This window comes from Megascapheus bottae, chromosome 18 (genome assembly GCF_031878675.1).
Source record: "Megascapheus bottae isolate mThoBot1 chromosome 18, mThoBot2.hap1, whole genome shotgun sequence".
Classification (NCBI taxonomy): Eukaryota; Metazoa; Chordata; class Mammalia; order Rodentia; family Geomyidae; genus Megascapheus; species Megascapheus bottae.
This window is the reverse complement of record NC_143526.1, coordinates 29,712,353-29,732,989: the sequence shown is the minus strand read 5'-3', so window position 1 is coordinate 29,732,989 and position 20,637 is coordinate 29,712,353. Positions and strand designations below refer to the sequence as shown.

The window sequence follows — 20,637 nt, the reverse complement described above, 5'->3', positions numbered from 1 at the left end:
ACCCAAGGGCAATAGTGGAATAAAAAGAAAAGGGCAGGGTGGGGATGTGGAGTCAGAGGCATAGCTCAGTTGGTAGAGCGCTAGCCAATGAATGAAAACATCAGGTACCAAGTTTGAGCCCTAGTCTTGTACCAAAAAGAAAAGTCAAAGGGGGAAAGGGAAAGTAAAGATATTGTCTCTGTGCTTCCTGGATGCCATGACATAAGCTGGTCTGCTCTACCACCCTCTCTCCACCATAATGGACTGAAATCTCTGAAATCCAGTTGTCACAGTGATGAAGTTAACTAATAGAGCTGGATGTCAGTGGCTCATCTCTGTAATCCTAGCTACTCAGGAGGCTGAGATCTGAGGACTGAAGTTTGAGGCCAGCTTGGCAAGAAGTCTATAAGACCTTTATCTCCAATTAATCTCCAAAAAGCCAGAATTAGAGTTTTGGCTCAAGTGGTAAAACATTCACCTTGGGCAAAAAAGCTTAGGGACAGCACCTAGGCTCTAAGTTCAAGCACCAGGATGGGCATAAAAATAATTAAAAGAATTTAACAGACACAGTAGTGTGTCACATTTAAGGAAAGAATAGTCTGTTAAAGGGTACAGGAATAGCACCATAGGCTCTGGAATCAGGCAGCCTGGGTTTGGATCCACCCTTTCTTGGCTGTGTGGCATTATACAAAGTACATAACCTCTCTGTGCTTGTTTTTTCAGGTGCACAATGCAGATAATCACACCTTCCCTCCTAGTTCCCAATCTCTGTACAGGTACATGTCTCTACCACCTCTCAGGGTGCTCTCTGCATTCCTTGCCACCCCGGATTCTGGCCCCCAGCTGAGACAAAGATAATGGGAGGTGGTGACTGGGCCCAGTGTGAGAAGCATGTGTCAGTGGGCTGACACCATACCCTCTTGGGCGCCATGGGCCAAGGGCTCTTGGAGGCATTGAAATTCAAGATGGGTTTTGCCATGTTGATGTTCCAGAAGAGAATATCCCCGTTGTAGGAGGAGGTCCCGAGGAACTGGTTCTGGTACTTAGCCATACAAAGGATGTCCTCACTGTGGAAGGTCTGCCAGCGGTAGCACATGAGCATCAGCTTGGTCTTGTGAAACCTGTGTACATAGCCAGAGGCAGAAGGAGTGGGGGGAGGCTCAGAGCTCCGTCAAAGCCCTGCCCCACTGGCCTCATGTCTTACGTACCTGCTTAAGGCAGGTACTGAGCTGACAGAGAGTGAGTTCCCATTCACACTCATTTAGACACCTAAGGAGGACTAAGATTCAGAGGAAGGGAAGTGGTAACCTTACAAAGGTCCTCTGAAAAGGAAGGAACCTGGTCCATGACAGTGCCTCCTCCTGGATATGTGTCCTATTAACTCACCACTGCCCCTGCTCACCTCTCCAGTCAGACTTTACCCACCACAGCTTCACTGAGCTGCTCTGACAGCCCTCCCTCCACCAACACTAAACCAGGTTTCTACTCATCCATTCCACAGAATCCTCTGCTTTTTCCCCTCACAGCATTCAATAAACTTTATAAGTAACTTTATTTCGTCTCTAGATAGAAACTACATTTTTTGTTTTGCCTTCTATTTGAGGGCCTGTAGGTATGATTCTGTGTGAGGGGCGGAGCAAGCCCTTGAGCACGTATTATAGAGATCCCTTGCTTTTCCATCTGGAGAAGACAGCCCGTGCATGAAGCAACAGGCCCTCACCAACTTGGAAATGGGCAGAGGCTGGAAATGTTGGAGGCACATGTCAGGAAAAGCTCATACCTTCATGCTTGACCCAAGGCTGGTTCTACAGAGGGCACAGAAAAAAAAAACTGCAGCGAGTGCTGAGTGTATATTCTACCCTGAAGCAACTTCTCAACCCCCAGTCTTTTTAAAGATTATCTAAATAGTCCTGAACAGATTGCTGGTAGAAGACAGGACAGTGCAAACCACTCCAATGAGGTCTTTGATGGAAATGAGGAACATGGTGCCAGAAACTGGAAGGAAAGCCACCTCTGCCTTCTTTTTTTTTTATTGTAATTAATAAAAGGGTTACATGATATTTGCCAGATAGAAGGTGCATTAATTCACATACATTGATACCCTTTCACATGTCTTGGTACCCATTACCCTCCCCCCACCCACCACCACCTCTGCTTTCACAGTGACAAGGAGATTGGCTGAACTGTGTTTGAATAGTACAACTTGTAAACACTGATACTTAGCTGAGGGAATTGTTAAATGAAATATTGAAGGAATGGCCTAGTTTCTCCTGTTAATAATAAAATCCAAGAGAGAAATGATTTACTAAAGACTAAGTTGTTAATGACAGAGGAAGCGAGGCTGGAATTACCACTTATGCATGATGGGGGTTACAAGCATGAACGATGCCTGGGTTCAATCCCTAAAACTAAAAAGAATAGGAAACAGAGCATAAAGATTTGGGAAATTCTCAGTCTTTCCTTCTTGAAAGGAAAGCTTGTGGAGTGTAACTCAAACTGTCCACAAATCAACCTTCTCAACCAAGCCACATGCTCTCATCCAAAACAGAAGGATGGCCCTGAAGGCAAGTCCGAACAGTCTCTGTAAAGAAGAGGCCACCAGTGCTTTCAGGACACATTACTTTCACCTCCTTACCTCGCAGGCTCTGTGTACACTCTATAGATTCTCCCTCCTCCCCACCCCACGCCACCAAGTGAGTTCCTGTTGGCCTAGTACAGCAGGGGCTCTACCCAGCAGAGCCAAGAGATGGCATGGTTGCTCCTCATCTAGATTCCAATGGGCAGAGCTACAGACTCAGCAACAGAGCTCTAGAGAGCCACAGAGCCATGCCAAGTCCCATTGCAGATACAGGTCCAGCCAAACCCATAGAAGCAGGCGGCTTTGGAGGCTTGATGACCTCACCCCTACCTGGCTGGCTTCCCAATGGTCTGGAAATCAGGACCTCCTTCCCCAGGCAACTGGAGGGCAAAAACATCTGACAAAGAAGATAGTTCTTCAGTCTTAAGATCTCAGGGGGGGTTGTCCTGATGGAGCTTGGACTTGCTCAGTATCTGTCCTATGCCTGCCCCACTGCAGTATTTTAGAAGCACATACCAAGTTAATATCACAGGTTCACAGGTAAGAGCAAATCTGCCCAGGATGAATGGTCCCTAGGTCTCATCCATACCTGATTTGGATATTTGGATGGACTCTGCAGGTAGATTTCCAAGTGGAGGCTAAACAAGCACCTACCCTCGTAAAGCACGCCCCAACCCCTCACACTGGAGTTCTGCTCCTCAGTGATAAACATCTAGCTCAGCTAGCCCAGGAGGCTGATGTTGAAAAGAGCGTGAGGCCTAGAAGGATGTATCTGGCATATGAGAAGGCCATAAATTTGGGGAAGCCAAAGCCAGAATGTATAAACTAGATTTTTTTCAATAACAATTTTTATTACTGTTGTTTTAGAGTTGATATACAGCTAAGTAGCCTTTACATATATCGAGTATTAAGTATATACTCAATTTTATATTCTCCCAAAATTCCCATATTCAATCCTAATCCCCATGACACCTTTGGAAGTATTGGTGAGGGAAGAACCTTCATGAATGGATTAGAGCCCTTAGAAAGGAGACTCAGAGAGCTCCCTTGCCCCTCTCACCAAAGGTTAAAGCAAGAAGACCCAGGAAGGGAGACCCTCACCAGATACTAAAACTGACGGCTCCCTTGTCATTGACTTTCCAACCTCCAGAACTGTGAGAAATAAATCCTGCTACATATAAGCCACACCATCTACGGTAGTTTGTTACAGCTGCCCAAACAGACTGAGACATTTCCTTCTGGAGGCCCCATCAGTCTTGGTTATAGTCATCCCAACCACCTACCAGAAAGCCTAGAACACAATAAGTAGATGGATAGATGAGCAGCTGAAGCACTGGCTATTCCCACCACCCATGTTCAACATGACCTTCCAAGTATGAGAGCTCTGAGTGGAAGAAGCCAGAGAATAAAGCGAGGGCACACCATGGCCATTCCCCCCCAACCCCGCACACCTGCTACTCACATGAAACTAGTGACTCGCTTATTCCACCCTGACACGTAGAACCCTTTGCTCATATGAACAATTCCAGTAATCTGTTGAAGATGAACAAGAGACAACATTATAGCTCCTTGGAAAACATGCCTTTCCTAAATGTTCTAAGAAGGCAGGTCAGGAGTTTGGCCTAGTGGTAGAGTGCTTGCCTAGCATGCACGAAGACCTGGGTTCAATTCCTCTGTATACCACATACATAGAAAAAAGCTGAGGCTCGAGTGGTAGAGCTCTAGCCTTGAGAAAGTCCAAGGACAGTGTTCAAGCCCTAGGACTAGCAAAAACAAAAAAAAGATATGGGAAGAGATGGGCCAACAGTTTAAAGCTCATGAGCACACCCTGCCAGGAGGACACAAGACTCCTACAGGTTTGAAGGCGGGCTAGACTGACCTCCACTTGGTCAGGGTTGGGAAAGGTTAGCAGACACTCGGCAGTGTTGTAGTTCCACATCCTCATGGTGCCATCTCGTAAACCTGTGAGCAGACAGCGCCCTGACTCGTCCAGGGCCATGGCAGTCAGCTCCACAGGCTGAGTACTGGTCACAGAGAACTCCATCTTCTTCCTGCCTGTCTTGACATCCCACACGTTCACTGTACCACTCAGGCAGCCACTCACCACCTGTCGGGGGCACAGGGCTCCAGCATGGGCTGCTGGAGAGGCAGGAGCCCCCACCACTGCCGAAGATGGATCCTTCCCCTCTGCATTCTGGAAAAAGCATTCTAGGACCCGCCGCTTCTGCAGAAGCCTGCTGATGAATCTTCGCTGGCTGTGTCCCATTTGCTAAACTGCTGTTCACTTAGAAATGGCACTTATCAGAATCTAGCCAGAGAAAGGAATCGGTAATTTGGAGATGTTTGCTGAAGCACCACTAACCACAAGCTCCTCCTCGGGAACCACTGGAGCCAGAGGCAGTCCTGCCAGTCCCTAGAACATTCTGCTACCATCACACCTAGTACAGTGCAATCGCAGGTGAGGCTGTTTCCTTCTGGGAAAAGCTGCAGTGATAGGGGTGGTGCCATGAAGATCAGAAAGAGACCGGGAACTGAGCTCTGGTTTGGTGCAGCCACCCTGTCACCCTGTCCACAGCCCAGGCCAGACCTGAGGCTCAATGGGCAGAGGTCCCACCATTCCTTTCTGTGCCCACACCTCAGAAATAATTCCATGTGCCCAGTGGCCTGGTCCACCTAGAATCCTCTCTTCAGACCCAGGACACTGTCTGTGGCCCTAATCTCCCTCCCCTCACAATAAACACAACCAAACCATGTCATCCCTGGAAAGTAGGCTGTTGGGACAGCCCCCATGTAGGGAATCTTTAGGAGCCAACGCATACTAGTATTCCATCTCACTCCATGTCAACAGGCTGCCTGTGCAGAAGTAATCAAAGACAGTTTGGAACACAAAGCATCCACTGGTGGGGGATGGATCAGATCTCGTGCTAACCAGTCTTCAAGACTACTTGCTGTCTGCATCTCATGGTCCCTGCCCCCAGCCCCTTCAAGGCTATCAAGCTTTCCAGCATGGTGTGGGAGCAGAGCAGGCATCTGGGGAGGTCTGGACCCTACCTCCATCACTAAGCACTCCTGCTGGTCTCTGAGGCCAGCCCTGGCCACTTACCTGCTTCAAGATCTTGCTGTAGAGGACACCACACAGGGGTGTGGTGTGTGTTGTCATTGCCCCTGCTTTTATTGGCTCCTCGTTCTCCAAGTACCCTTTAAGGATGCCAATCTGCAGGGAGGAGAAGGGCTAGAACTCCCCCCACCCTACCTCCCACTTGGCTTAACAGCCACAGGGCCTAAGTTACCCAGGACTGCTATTCTTCCCCCACCCAGCCCCCAACCCCAGAGTTCAGACTCCCAAGCCTAGAACCCCCAAACCCAAGGCTCCTGCTATAGCTGCTAGGAAACTAAGACTCACTCAGAGGTTTCCTCCAGGAGGCCTCCCTGACTCTGCCCTGGATGAGGCGAAAGATGTCTGTGTTTGAAGCCCTGAGTATTTGATGCTTTCACAGTACATGGCCTCCCTTCCTTCCTTCCTTTTTCCCTTCCTTCCTTTTTCCCTTCCTTCTTTTTTCCCTTCTTTCCTTTATCCCTTCCTTCCTTCCTTCCTCCCTCCCTGCCTTCCTGCTTTCCCTCCTTCCTTCCTCCCTCCCTTTTTTCCTTCTTTCCTTTATGTGTGGTGCTGATATTTGAATTCAAGGCTTAGCATTAGCTAGGCAAGTGTTCTTAAATTCATACCCTGTCTCCACTTGCTTCCACCTTCTAAGTAACTGGGATTACAGGAGTATATCACTACACCTAGTATACACAAAACATTTTCTACTTCAATTTAACTATGCTTTAGAAATAGATTCTATAGGCTTTAGGTTTGGCTCAAGTGGTAGAGTGCTTACCTAGCAAGCATAAGGCTCTGAGTTAAAATACCAATAATGTGTGCGCACGCACACATGCGTGTATGCATACACACAAACACACACATCCCTTCTGCTTAGTAATAGAGTCTTAGTTCCCAACAAAGAAAAGGAATTTGATGATGTTAGATGATGACCCAAAATCAACCTCAAAGAGTCTGTTTCATTTGAAAAATCCCAGTCTGGCATTCAGCAAAGAAATTGTGGGACACACAATGAATAGGAAAATGGTGTGTCCCCTGCCAAGATGAAATGATTAACAGAGGGCACAAAGTTCCAATGGAACATAACAATAAATGCTACTAGACAGAATATCCAGGATGGTCTGAAGCCTCTGGGCTTCCATCTAGCCACAGACCTATCACTCCAGCCAGTCTGTCCTGGGGCTTGCCCCAGACATGGCTGGTCTCCAGGGTCAGGACAGAGGCATCCGCAGTCTTCCTGACAGTTTGCTCTGGGACTTCTCATTCAGAGAGATGTTCAGGTTGGCTCACATCTTCCTCAAGTTCATATTATAACAGAAAAGACAGTCATAAGGTCAGAGGAATGTGGAGGAAGGACTCCTGATTGGCAGGGTGTTTCCCAGACAAATGCTAGGGATGTATGGGTGGGGTCAACGCAGAGGTGGCAGCAGCAGGTAGGGACCCAGAACCAACCCATCAGGGAGGCCTGAGAGCCAGAGCCTCTTGGCCAGCCAGATGAGCAGCTTTGGCAAGCTGAGGGACAGGACAGGACAGTGCCTGCCCTCTTGCCCCATGTTCCCAGGACAATACTCACGGAGTAGGTGGTGCAGACAAGGGTATCGTTTCTGTGTAAGTAGGCACTGGTGATGGCACAGTTGCCTAGGGCAAACATCTTCCCACCAAAGGACTGGAGGCAGTCGTAGTCCTGTAGGTCCCACACTCGGATGTTCTGTGGGTGGGAACAAGCAAGAGGCAGAGGGTGAGTCCTCTTGGTACAGCTGAGGCCTGAGGCCCTGTTGATACTCCTGCAGACAAGGCCAGGGGCACTCTCCCTACCTGTGCCCGGGTTAGGCCTCTTACAGCCCCACAGAGAACAGGCTGATGCCCAGGAAACGAGGACACATGGTTCATGAGGGAAGAGCACAGCTCCGTCCCAGAACTTTCCTCTCAAGCCTCCCCCTTCCTGAGCTGCAGACTTCAGAGGCCAAGGACGACAGCAAGCAGCTATGTCCTATCCCAGACCCTCACTTGATTCTGCTCCAGCCTCACTGGAAAAGTCAGCCTAGAACCACCAGAGACAAGTTACTAATAGAGTTGCCAAAACAGCCTGCCTATCTCCAGAGTAGTCACTTTGTATTGAGGAAGGTAAGCTGGAAAGGCTACACTGTGTCACTGTCTTCTGCTAGACATGAGAACTTCTGCAAGCCAGTCTCTGTTCCCCAAACCCTCCAGCCTCAGATCCTCCATCAGAGGTGAAGCCACTAGGCTGAAGGCCATTGAGTGAATTCTAGACAGCTACCACTGGAGGAAGACATATTCCAAATGTGGTCCAGGGACCACATGTACTGACAACCCTCCATCCCCTGAGTCCAGGAAAGCAGAGACTGGTGCACTGGAGTGAAGGTGTCGGCACTGCTGCACAGTGAGCAGATGGGAAGCATCCTGAATCCACAGCTACACAGGACCAGTGAGAGGACAAGGCACTGAGGAAGGTCCAGTCAGACCCTGAAGGCAAGGGCAACTGGGAGAGCTGGAAGGTATAGATTCAACTGGAGTGGGGGTAGGGGAGACAAGGGCAGGGTACACACAGCTCATGTTCTACACTGTGCCAGTAATTACATGACTCTCTTACCTTTTCATACAAGGTATTCAATAGCTAGTCTAGGGATCAGGAGCTTAAAACCTCAGAAAAAAAGGTAGGGACTTGGACAATGCCCAAAAGAAAGGAGCCCCCATGGGAAGTCAGCCCTGGCAGACTGCTCAGAGATGGGCTCAGGTCTCTCCCAGAGGCTGGCCGAGACCGGAGGCCATCAGAAGTGTGATGGCACCTGAGGAGATGCCCTGTGGGCCCGTGCCTAGGCCTGAGCCCACAGACAGGGAGGCTGCTCCAAGGCCTCAGGATCCTCCCAATATTGGTCCCCCACGAGGTGAGCTAGATTCCTTCCTGCCCCCATTTCCTGAGGCTGACGTAGGGGCATGCTCTCCACGGGCCAGCACCTTGTCCCTGGAGATGCTGATGAAGATGCTATTCTCACTCTTCATGATGATGTGAGTCACTGATGTCTTATGTCCCTTCATCAGCCACACGGGCTTTTTGGAGACCAAAGGGTTCCACAGACGGATATGGGGGTCATAGCCACCAGTCACTAGGGCCAAGAAATGGGTATCAGCCACCTGGGGCCTACAGTCAGGCTTGCCAGATGGGAGAGGGTCTCTGGAGACCATCAGTACCTCTCTTGCCCTCTCTTCGCCACCCTTATCCCATACAGAGCCTGTACCACACACCATCCCCTGGTGCCCATAAGTGGGACAGGAATGGCAGAAGAGGAGGCCTGACAGAAGCCAGATGCTATGGGGTTCTTTGGCTGCAGGAGTTCCCAGGCCCCCAGCAGCCTTGAACCCAGCTCTAGCTCTGTTGGACCAGCTGCTCCTGGGGGTCACGAAGATGACTTACCTAGGAAGTTCTTGTCTGGGCAGTAATCAAAACAAAGAATTCCTTTTCTTAAATTCAGCACTGACAACCTATAATATCAAAGGATGAGGTGCTGCAGAGCAAGGAGCAGCAGCTCCAGTGACTCAGAACCCAGGCCTGGGGTGGGGAGGAACTGGAGACAAGGCCTAGCAAAAGACTTAGGAAAAGTCATCACCTCTTCACCCAAGGAGCACTGAGACAGGAAAGGATGTGTGTGTGTGTGTGTGTGTGTGTGTGTGTGTGTGTGTGTGTGTGTGTGTTGACAACCTACTTTCAGTTAACACTCCCAGTTCCTCATCTCTTATCTTGTAGCCAACTCTAGGCCACCATCATATGCAGCCTATTACAGTGGCTTCCTACCTGCCAAACCCCACCACCCCTCTACTGAAAATCATCTTAGTATGAGATTATATCTGATTACAAACAATTTAAACAGACATTCTGAAGCACTTGGGAAAATATTAACTTGGACTAAGGTACTAATGAAAATAAATATTTGTTGTTGTTGGTCATCAGGCTTGAACTCTGGGCTTAGGTGCTGTCCTGAGCCCTTCAGCTCAAGGCTAGTGCTATATCCCTGGGCCTACGTGTTGCCCTGAGCTCTTCAGCAAAAGGCTACAGCCCTACTACTTGAGCCACAGCCCCACTTCCCATTTTCTAGTAGTTAATTGGAGATAGGAGTCTCACAGTCTTTACTGCCTGGGCTGGCTTGGAACCTGGATCCTGAGATCTCAGCCTCCTGAGTATCAAGGATTACAAGTGTGAGCCACCGTGCCCAGTGAAAATAATTTTTTCAATGTGCTACTTTTATATTGCTATGTTTTTTGAAATATTTTAGAATAGAAATATAAAGGTCTAGATACAGTGGTTCATGCCTGCAATCACAGTTATTTGGGAATAGAAGATCAGGAAGACCACAGCTTACGGTCAGCCCAGGCAAAAATTTAGTGAGACCTCGCATCATTCAATAAGCCTTGGGGCTGGGAGTTTGGCCTAGTGGTTAAAGTGCTTGCCTAGCATGCATGAAGACCCGGCTTCGATTCCTTGGTACCACATACATAGAAAAAAGCCGGAAGTGGTGCTGAGGCTCAAGTGGTAGAGCTCTAGCCTTGAGAAAGTCCAAGGACAGTGTTCAGGCCCTGAGCTCAAGCCCAGGACTGGCAAAAAAATAAAAAAATAAGCCTAATACTGTCAACCCAGCTACACAGGAGGTACAGATAGGCAGAAGGATTGTAGTTCAAGGCTGACCTCAGTTAAGAATGCAAAACTATCTAAAAAATAACTAAAGCAAAATTAGGAGCATGGGATTAAGTGATAGACCCCTTGCAAAGCAAGTGAACGAGTCCTTAATTTAAAACTCTAGTCAGGCAGTGGTCATTCACATCTACAATCATAGTTACTCAGGAGGCTGAAATCTGAGGATCGAGATTGTCAGCCAGGGCAGGAAAGTCTGTGAGACTCTCATCTCCACTTAACCACCAGAAAACCAGGAGCTGTGGTTCAAAGTGGTAAAGCTCTAGCCTTGAGTGAAAGAGCTTAGGGATAACGCCCTGGCCCAGAGTTCAAGTCCCACAACTGACACCCCCCTAAAAAAAAAAGATAACCGCCGAACTTCAGAGCCGATCTCTAGCCTCTACTTCCTATCAGCTCATAGGACAGGTATGGCTACAGCTTCCTGGGATTGGCATGCTCCTCAGGACACTGCCCTGTCAGGAGAGGCCACTGTCACAGAGGAGCCTCCTCTGTCATTGGAGACACCCACATGCCTGAGCTATGCTCACTGCCCGCTCCCTTTCATGAGGCATGCCTTACTTGGGCCTCTCAGCTTCAGTGGGTGGCAATATTATCAGCACGAGAGAGGACTTCTCGATGGCAGAACACGATGCCACCACGTTCAGCCGGGGGATGAACCTGACCTGTTCACACCAGTTGGTATGGACAGCCTGGGGGAAGAGAGTACCTCTGTCAAGGTTGGTCCTCATCCAGCCCCAGCTTCTCCTCAATGTGACCAGTACAAAGGACTAGAAGGTTCCAGAGATCATAGGGTCTAAGGCTCTTCCTTCCCCCAGAGACCACACATTTCAGATAATAACGTGCTAGTGCAGGCTCAGTGATTAGGGGTGAAAATGCCAAAAATAAAACCATAAATAATGCCAAACACATCATCTGGACTCATTTTTTAAATTGAAGGTAAGGATAGGTGGGTCCCCTGCTAACATCATTTTTCAATAATGATTCAGGGCCGCTGAGGCTCTAGTTCGCCTCCACAGATGTCTGTGCTTCGAGTCTACTGCCGCCTCTACACTTATCATGGCATGCTTATGGCAGCACATGCCTCGACTGTAACTGTGGTAACAGAAGGCTGGCAGCTACTCGGGCAGAGGCAGGAGATGGTGGGCTGCTGGACTCTGACTTCCCCAGCTTTGACTCTATGACAGAGACTCAGTGCTTGACCTCCCAATCTAGAGATTTTTCTCTCTGGGATAAGAGTGGTGGAGAGGGAAGAAAAGAAGAGACTCACGGATGAGAGAGACCAGGTCATCAATCACTTGGGCACTGGGTAAGGTACTGTGCTAGGCTTTCTGTCACTATCTCCCCAATGTCTCTGTTCCAATGACAGCACAAACTCAAGGTACTGAATGAGTCCTGGACCCTTCACAACAGAGAGAAAATCATACTCAAGACTAGATTGCCACAGCAGAGAAAAAGGAGGTGAGGAATAGGGACCTCTTTCTGATAGGGTTAGAAGACCTACTCCAAAAAGAGCCGCTAGGAATCCTGAACTAAGATGCTGTGAAGCTCATATTTGTTTATTCTAGAAAAGATACTGAGAGGCCACCAAGCTGGAGCAACGTCTCAAGCACTGAAGGCCAGAGAGCACAGAATACACAGTGCCTTTCCTCAAAGAGGTGACACTGCCCTGAGGATACAGGACAAAAAGGAAGTGCATGGAGAGATTGCTTGAAATACATCATAAATGTGTACAAATGTGACAGTTAATCCCCCTCTGTATAACTAATGTAGGCTAAAATGAATAGAAGGAAAAGAATGGAGGCCCTCATGAAGTCAGCAATAGTGACCACCCGTGCAGGGACAAAGGTGGAAGTGGGCAGCGGTTTGTTCTAAGGTTGACTGGTTGATAGGAACAGAAGTAAGCAGAGGAATGGCACATAGGGACTAAGCAGAAAAGCTCAGCAGCCTGAAAAAACAACTTGTATCCAATCCCTGTGGTGTCTGGTCTCAGCAGCACAGAAAACAAGAAGAAAGGTCGTGAAAAAATAAACCTGGAATGAACCAAGAGCCCCATGCACTTGTGTCCTGATGGCCACAGGAAGGTGAGTGCTACAGGGGGGCACAGCCATATTGCTGAGGTGAACTTCCTCTGGCCACTGCATGGAGAAAGGGAGCACAAGGCCAGGATGAAGGACAAAGGTTATGGGCCCAGGAGTGGCAGGGAAGATGGTGAGAGAGCCGAGCCATAATCACACCAGGGACACATGTGTTAAGTGTGCTAATAGAATCCAGCCTAAGCCCCAAGGCCTAAGGCGGAACCCAGGGAGTAAAACACTTTGCCTGTGAGTGGAATGTGTATATGGACAATTGCCATGGTATCAGGCCCAAAAAAGACATGACTTACCATCAGCCGGTAACTTTTATACAAAGTAGACTTCTCTTTTAAGAGTTTTCTCAGGGAAATGTTGTACAAGATTTCTGGTGGAGGAAAATAAACAAGGTTCAAGTCACCAGCTTTCCCTTTCTGCCAGACAAGAAAACCTCAGATGATGCCAGGCAATGGTGGCTCACACCTGTAACCTAGCTACTGAGGAGGCCGAGATCTGAGGACTGCAGCTCAAAGCTAGCCCAGATAGAAAAGTCTGTGAGATTCTTATCTCCAATTAACTACAAAAAGCTGGAAGTAGCCAAGTGCTGGTGGCTCACACCGGTAATCCTAGCTACTCAGGAGGCTGAGATCGGAGGATCACAGTTCAAAGACAGTCTGGGCATGAAAATGCATGAAACTCTTATCTCCAACTAATCACCAGAAAACTGGAAGTGGCACTGTGGCTCAAAGTGATAGAGCACTAGCCTTGATCAAAAGAACTCAAGGACAGCGCCCAGGCCCAGAGTTCAAGACCCACAATTGACAAAAATAGAAAGAGAGGGGGAAGGGAGAGAGGGAGGGAGGGAGGGAGGAAGGTGGGAGGGAGGGAGGGGGAGAGGGAGGAAGGAAAGAAGGAAAAGAAAAAAAAACGAAGTAGAGCTGTGACTCTAAAATGCTAGAGTGCTAGCCTTGAGCACAAAAATTTAGGGAGTGCTTCCAGACCTAGAGTTCAAGCCCAAAAAGACAAAAGAAAAAAAAAAACTTAGATGATATCTTGTATTGGTCTATAACTCCAGTGCTTCTTCAGAACTTTCCTACCAAATGTTCTCTCTGGCCTTGGTGGGACCTAGGACACTCAGCACTGCCACCCGGCATGCCCCTGCAGCTCCCAGCTCATTGGAAGGAAGAGACTGCCGACATCTGCTGCAATGGAAATAGGCTGACTCCATAATGAACACCAAGCCTCAGGATACACAGCCTCCTTGGGCAGAAAGTACCAGTTCTGAGAAGTGGAGAGTGCATGTGTGTGTGTGATAAACAAGTTAAGTCTGGTGTGCCAGGCATTGCCTGCAGTACAGCCCTGCTTCATGGGACTCAAGAGTTTCCTGGTTGCTCCTCCTCCACCCAAGAGTAGCAGTTGAAGAATCTCCTAGAACAGTAGCTGATATAGATGTGTGAGACAAGAAGTGCTTGGAACAAAAATACAGGCTTTGTTCTCTGGAGCAATTCAGAGAGGTAGTCAGAAATGCAAGGCAGCCTGGCTTTGGGGCTGACAGCAGCTCCCTGGAGACACAGAGGTGAGTGGTGACTGGAGAGGGACTCTGACGATTTATGTCAAGCATCTCACTGCTGTGAAGTCACCAACTCCACTTGAAAAGAAAGGAAGTATGTAAAGAAAGCCTCAAGCCAGGTAGGATGCTACTCAAAAGCTGTAACCAAGGGAAATTCAGCATAATCAGTCTTTATTCACTGTGTACCTAACACTTCACTCTCATTCCTCACATCCTACAGGCAGGCACACAGAGCTGGATACCTATCTGAATCTGCACATCTGCTCCTATACCCACAGGCTAGTCCACGATCTATGTGTTTGTCCCCAGCCTGCAGTTAGCAGATGGTCTAGAAAGAGTCTTGTCCAATGCTCAAGTTTCACTTGGTTCCCGTGCTGTCCCACCCACCCAGAGATCACTGCAGCCTCCAATCTAATTGCAAGAGGGCACAGAGACTGGGGCAAGGCAGGCACCAGGGTCCCTTTACAGGGACATGGAATGGCCTAGAGGCCCAACAGTGAGCATCCAAAATGTAATACTGGACAGGGTGCTGCTCAGATGGGTCCAAGATAGCCTCAGGCCCTGAGGCCATCAGGCCTGAGTGGTCTAAAGCTCCTTAGCAAAACTTCTCTGAATGGACGTCTGGCTTTCAGCCTCAACCACCACACAGCTGTAGCTGTATGCAAGTAGTTTCCACCTGCTAAACTTCTCCAGTTAAGGAACTTTAATAAGTCACTCCTCCCTCCAGGCACTGGGGGGCTCAGGGGAGTTGCTTCCCCAAAGAATAGCTCACAAATGCTCCCTATATCTAGGCATGCTCTTGCTAAGCGAGGTGGCCCTCAAGGACCCCTTGGAGCCTGTAGTAAGGCTCCATTCCACTTACCTGCAGGCTGTTCAAGACCTAGAAGGGCAGAAGCTGGTATACCACCTTGGACGAAGTTCCACTACCCCAGGCCTCCGAGAACAAATAGGAGGGGTTTCCCCCAGGTCACAGCTAGCAGGCTTCATTCTTCCTAGATCTGCAGCCCCCCCAGCCCTCACCTCCATAAGCTCCCACCTACACGAGACTGCCCCTCATCTCAGTCCCTCTGGACTTCTCCCTGCACTCCCAGGCCACTGCGCACAGCAGGCAGCCCCCTGTGAGTTCGGAGAAGGAAGAGAGGGGCCCACTTCTACACACTCCCTGGGCCATGGCTCCTGCCTCCACATCTTAGCTACCAAGTTTGGTGGACTTGGGGAAGAGGTTGGGGTTGAACAACCCATTGGCCACGTCGTCAGAGGTGAAGATGATGACATTGCCCTTGGTGTCCCCGTAGCAGAACACACCTCTTTGATAGTCAGACCTGGAGAAAGACGGAGACAGAAGTGTTCCAGCACCTTCCACCTTGGGAGTGAGGGTAGTGCCAATGCGCTTGCTGGCCTTGCCCTTGACCTCTTCCTAACTTACCAACTCACACCCAAAGACCCAGGTTCAAATCAGCATTGAACCAGAATTTCAAAGTTTTGTTTCCCAGAATACTAAGCCACACCAAGACCAGTATCTGCTAGAATCAGCTGTGTTAGTCAGCTAGGAAGTGGAGAGGGAGGAAGAGGGATAATCAGGGCTCCAAGGTCAAAGTGATAGTTACGGTCACCCCAGGTGAGAGATTTGAGAAGGACATAGGACCCTCAGAAGCACAGGAGTGGGGATCATTCTAGGCCTGTCCCCACGGCGATTTTGTGGAGTCCAAAACCCTTTTCCCTAACCATATGTTATGGCAGCTGCCAAGATCTGCATGTCTGACACTCACCAGTAATCCATGACCAGAACACAGCTATCCAGGTCAATAAAGGTGAAGGCCCGGACACAGTTGTGGTTACTGATATCAAAGAACTCTGAGGGAAAAACAAAAGAGAACTTGGTGAACAGCCTTGGTCCCTCTACCTGACCATACTTCCAGAGGGCTCCCCTCCAGCCATGCATCTGAGTACAAATGTGGGGCTCGCCTATCTTCAAATCGGTGGAAGCAACAGCGATGAGGTTCAGGTCATGCAGGCACACCATGTCGATGACCCACATCTGCTGTTTGTGGAGCTTCTGAAGATCCTTGAGCTGATGGAGAAAGAGGGGCAAAGGATTGGGTCAGAGAGGCTAACCATGGAGGAGGGCAGGAGCAGAGACATTGCAAACCCTCTCCTGCTCACAGGCGCAGACTGAGGGAATGAAGCTGGCATGGAATGGGAATGGGAATGTCTTCAATGAGCACCTACGAGTCCCAAGACCTTCACAGACCTTAGCCTCTTCTCCACAGGACGAGCCCTGCAGCAGGTGCAAAGCACTGTACAGTGTGGGGGCTGCAGATGAGCATGGGTATGGAACCCTGTGTGTTGCCAGCAGCATTCTCTGAGTCATTCCTTTCTGGGGCTTGAACTCAGGGTCTGAGCACTGTCCTTGGGCTTTCTCAAGGCTAACACTCAACCACTTGAGCCACAGCACTCCTTCCAGCTTTCTCTGTGTATGTAGTACTGAGGAATTGAACCCAGGGCTTTGTGCATGCTAGGCAAGCACTCTATCACTAGGCACTCTCCGTGAGTCATTCTGTAGAACTGGATTTCTCTTCATTTGCTGCAAGGTTCTGAGCTTGCCTGGCTATGCCAAATACACAGCAGGTTTTCCTGAGTATCTTCTCACTTATTCAGCAAAAAGACCATGACATTGGCTTCCACTGACTGGGTACTTGCTGTGTGATTTGCCCTGCTCAAGCCCTACCCATGTCTTGGCATGAACTTCTTTCATATCCCAGGAAGGAACACAGGCAGTGCACAAGCCCCTCTCGCTGGTAAGGAATGAGGCAGAGAGAGCAACACAGCACCCTGCCCAGGGCACAGACAGGCAGGTGGTCCAGCTGGGATTCTAACCCCGACAGTTGGATTCTAGAGTCTGACATCATGTGCTCATAGCCACATGATGCCCTGCCTGGCCTGGCAAAGTGTGTGAATCAGCAGGTTGTGGGGACAAGGTAGATATGACTGAAAAAGGGAAAGAAAGGAAGTAGACTCCTAGCACAAGAGCCTTGCTGGGTAACACCACTCTCTGAAGCCAGGATTCAAGCACAATAAGCCTCATGGACAGGGGATCCAGTGACATGCAGTTTGGACAGCTATCCAAGTGGAACTGGCAACTAGGTGTAATTCCACTTAGCAAAAAAGAAGGTCCAGGAGGGGAGGCCAGGATCTGAACCCAAATTCCAGGGACCAGCTCACTCCAGTGCCAGGATATCACTTAACTCTGATCATTTTCAGTGTACTATGGCAGATGTTCTCCAATGACGCCCCCTGTGTGTTCCACAAGTCCCAGCCCTACTCACCCTAAAGGAGATAATGAGGGAGAAAGTTTCAGACCAGAATTGTAAGATTCCGTCTTTGGTGATTGTCAGGAAAACCCCCATTTTCTTAGAGCGTTGGATTAAATACTCCACTTTCACGATCTCACATCCATGATTCCTGTGAACAGTGAAAAACATGCAGAATGGCCTCAGAATTGACAACTAAAATAGGAACAAAGAGCCACAGTGGAGGAAAGCAAAGCAGGGTAGTGTCACTCCCTTATGCACACATGCATAGCACCCCAGGAAATTGTAGCTGCTTCCTAGGCCCTAAGAAAAAGATTCCCGGGCCGGGAGTTTGGCCTGGTGGTAGAGTGCTTGCCTAACATGCACAAAGACCCGGGTTCGATGCCTTGGTACCACATTCTTAGAAAAAGCCTGAAGTGGTGCTGAGGCTCAAGTGGTAGAGTTCTAGCCTTGAGAAAAATCCAAGGACAGTCCTCAGGCCCTGAGCTCAAGCCCAGGACTGGCAAAAAAAAAGCAAAGAAAAGAAAAAGATTCCCAATTTGAGCTCTGCCATACCCTGTTTTATTCTGATATGTCTGAAGACTGGGTTGATCCCCAATACCACACACACACACAAAAAAAAAAGGAAAGGAAAAAGAGACATATATGATACAAGTGGGAGATGGATTTCCAAAAATATACCCAGAGAAATAACAAACTGAGTCCCTCATAAGGCAGTGGAACGGAGGAGACAGAACATGGGTCTTTACAAAAACGGCCTACAGCAGGCAGTGGAGTGAGGTTGTGACTGAGGTAAGAAATAACACTTTCTGGAGCCAGGAGCACAGCCTAGTGGCAGTGCTCACCTAGCATGCACGAAGCCCTGTGTTCAATTCCTTGGTACCACATACACGGAAAAAGCCAGAAGTAGTCCTGTAGTTCAAATGGCAGAGCGCTAGCCTTGAGCAAAAAGTGTGCAAGAACAGTGTCCAGGCCCTGAGTTCCAGCCCCAGGATTGGCAGAAAGAAAGAAAGAAAAAAGGAAGGAAGGAGGGAGGAAAGGAAGGAAGGAAGGAAGGAAGGAAGGAAGGAAGGAAGGAAGGAAGGAAAAGGGAAGGAATGACATTGTCCAAAATAAATGTACTCATTACCTGACTTACATAACTGTGATCCCTCTGTACATCATCTTTATAATAATAATTAAAAATTCAGGGGGGGAGCAAGAGGGTGTGGGGCCCCAAACAGGTGTCCATTGCTCATACCTGTAATCCTAGTTACTCAGAAGGCTGAGATATGAGGATCATTAGACAAGAAAGTGTCTTGACTCTTATCTCCAATTAACCACCAAAAAGCCAGAAGTAGAGCTGTGGTTCAAATTGTAGAGCAAAATAGCTTAGGAGTGCTCTTCGGACCTGAGTTCAAGCCCCAGACTAGCACAAAAAGAAAAGGATACTCTCCTCCCCTGCCCCTGCCCCTGCCCCTGCCCCCGCCCCCATAACCCCCAAGTTCCAGTGCTACCTCCCAAAGAGCTAGCAAAGCTGAAGCCTCTGAAGCCTGTCTAGGAACAGAGAAACAAAACCCCTACCCATGCCTCAGAGGTAGAAACTACCAAAGCCATTCAGCATGAGCAAAGGCAGGAATAACACCACTGAGGGCACAGGGGAGATACGGAGGGCCAAACAAGACAATGTATGCCATTGGACCTAAGTGTCAGGGGGTTTTTGGTTGGTTGGTTGGTTTTGTGCCCATCCTGGGGCTTGTATTCAGGGCCTAGGCACTGTCCTTGAGCTCTCTTTTTGCTCTAGCACTCTACCACTTGAGCCACAGTACCATTTCTGGCTTTTTTCTGAGTAGTTTATTGGAGATAAGAATCTCACAGACTTTTCTGCCCATGTTGGCTTTGAATGGCGATCCTCAGATTTTATCCTCCTGAGTAGCTAGGATTGCAGGTGTGTATCACCAACACCCAGTGCCTCAGTTTCTTTATCTGTAAACTGAGGACAAAACACCCACCTTCGTCCTCATGAGCTCTTACGAAGCTGTAAGGCTGAACAGAGGACATGCAGCACAGAGCCTGGTGCCAGGCCCCAGTGGATGCAGAGAGTGCATCCGCTCAGAAAGCTTCTCCCTCCAGGGCTGGTGCCACACTTGTCCCTCATACCCCCAGGTCCCAGGAGAGGCTCTCACAGGTGGACGATCCTCATGGGAGGGTAGAAGTTCAAGTGATACTGGCTCTTCTTTGTCTCTTCCTTAACCCGTAACTCCCGCATCATGAAATCTACATACTTTTGCTGGAAGACAGTGAAGGAAAGAAAATATGGGTGACGGGCTAGACATTTGTGTTCAGGAACCAAACCTGGTTTCCAGCCTTTCCCTTTCTCACCCCAGCATGGTCCAAGGGGCTCTTAGTACGCTTTGGGGGCCACAGAAGTGGCCAAGCGTCAGATCTGTGTTTGAATCCTAAATATGGCAGGGAGCCTATTGACAATAACAAACCACTATCTTCTTGAACTCTATAATGCCAAGCACACCAAGTCACATCCACAGCTGGCATCTTTCTTAAAATTTCTAATCCCCTTCCACCTTACATAAAGTATAATAATACTGAGGCATATATATATATATATATATATATATATGTATACCTGAGTTGGCCAAGTTCATAAGTTTACATCAGGGAAGACCCATAACTAGGTGAATGCACTTGTCTTGCAAATACTTGTAACTCTAGTCTCAGCCTCATGACAATATGACCAGGGCCCAAACAAACAGTTACCACAAAAAATAAACCAGAGGGGCGGGGAGTTTGGCCTAGTGGTAGAGTGCTTGCCTAGCATGCACGAAGACCTGGGTTCGATTCCTCGGTACCATATACATAGAAAAAAAAAGCCAGAAGTGGTGCTGAGGTTCACGTGGTAGAGCTCTAGCCCTGAGAAAGTCCAAGGACAGTGTTCAGTCCCTGAGTTCAAGCCCAAAACTGGCTAAATAAATAAATAAATAAATAACCAGAGCCAAGTATACTGGGACCCATCTGTATACCAGCTGCTAGGGGAGGGATAATTACAGGAACAGAGAAGTTTGAGACTGAGCCCGTGACAAAACCATTTATAAATAAATAGGGGTGGTTAAGAAGAATCATTGTATAGATGGTAGAAAATACTGGCAACATGATTATTATAAAATGTTATGAGAAATTAAAAATAAATCAGTGTGAAGGGGTCTATATCCAATGGCAGATTATACATGGGCCTCAGAAGGACTCTGGGGTTTGAACGCCAGTTGACGGCTAGCCCTGAAACCCTAGACAAACTCCTCCACCTTTCAGTTTCCCAACTTGCCAGAGACAA

The 20,637-nt window shown here is 48.6% G+C and overlaps 1 protein-coding gene across 1 annotated transcript in view; it reads right to left on the bottom strand.

Annotated features, from left to right (window-relative positions):
• Efcab8 (EF-hand calcium binding domain 8) overlaps window positions 1-20,637 on the bottom strand; it is a 50,892-nt gene that overhangs the window by 16,095 nt on the left and 14,160 nt on the right. The window contains 14 exon segments of the mRNA XM_090352705.1: window positions 896-1,100; window positions 4,020-4,090; window positions 4,437-4,664; window positions 5,661-5,771; window positions 7,231-7,365; window positions 8,634-8,782; window positions 9,091-9,158; window positions 10,921-11,051; window positions 12,746-12,819; window positions 15,199-15,323; window positions 15,771-15,855; window positions 15,967-16,072; window positions 17,328-17,463; window positions 19,478-19,581. Coding sequence (XP_090208831.1) covers window positions 896-1,100; window positions 4,020-4,090; window positions 4,437-4,664; window positions 5,661-5,771; window positions 7,231-7,365; window positions 8,634-8,782; window positions 9,091-9,158; window positions 10,921-11,051; window positions 12,746-12,819; window positions 15,199-15,323; window positions 15,771-15,855; window positions 15,967-16,072; window positions 17,328-17,463; window positions 19,478-19,581 — 1,728 coding nt within the window.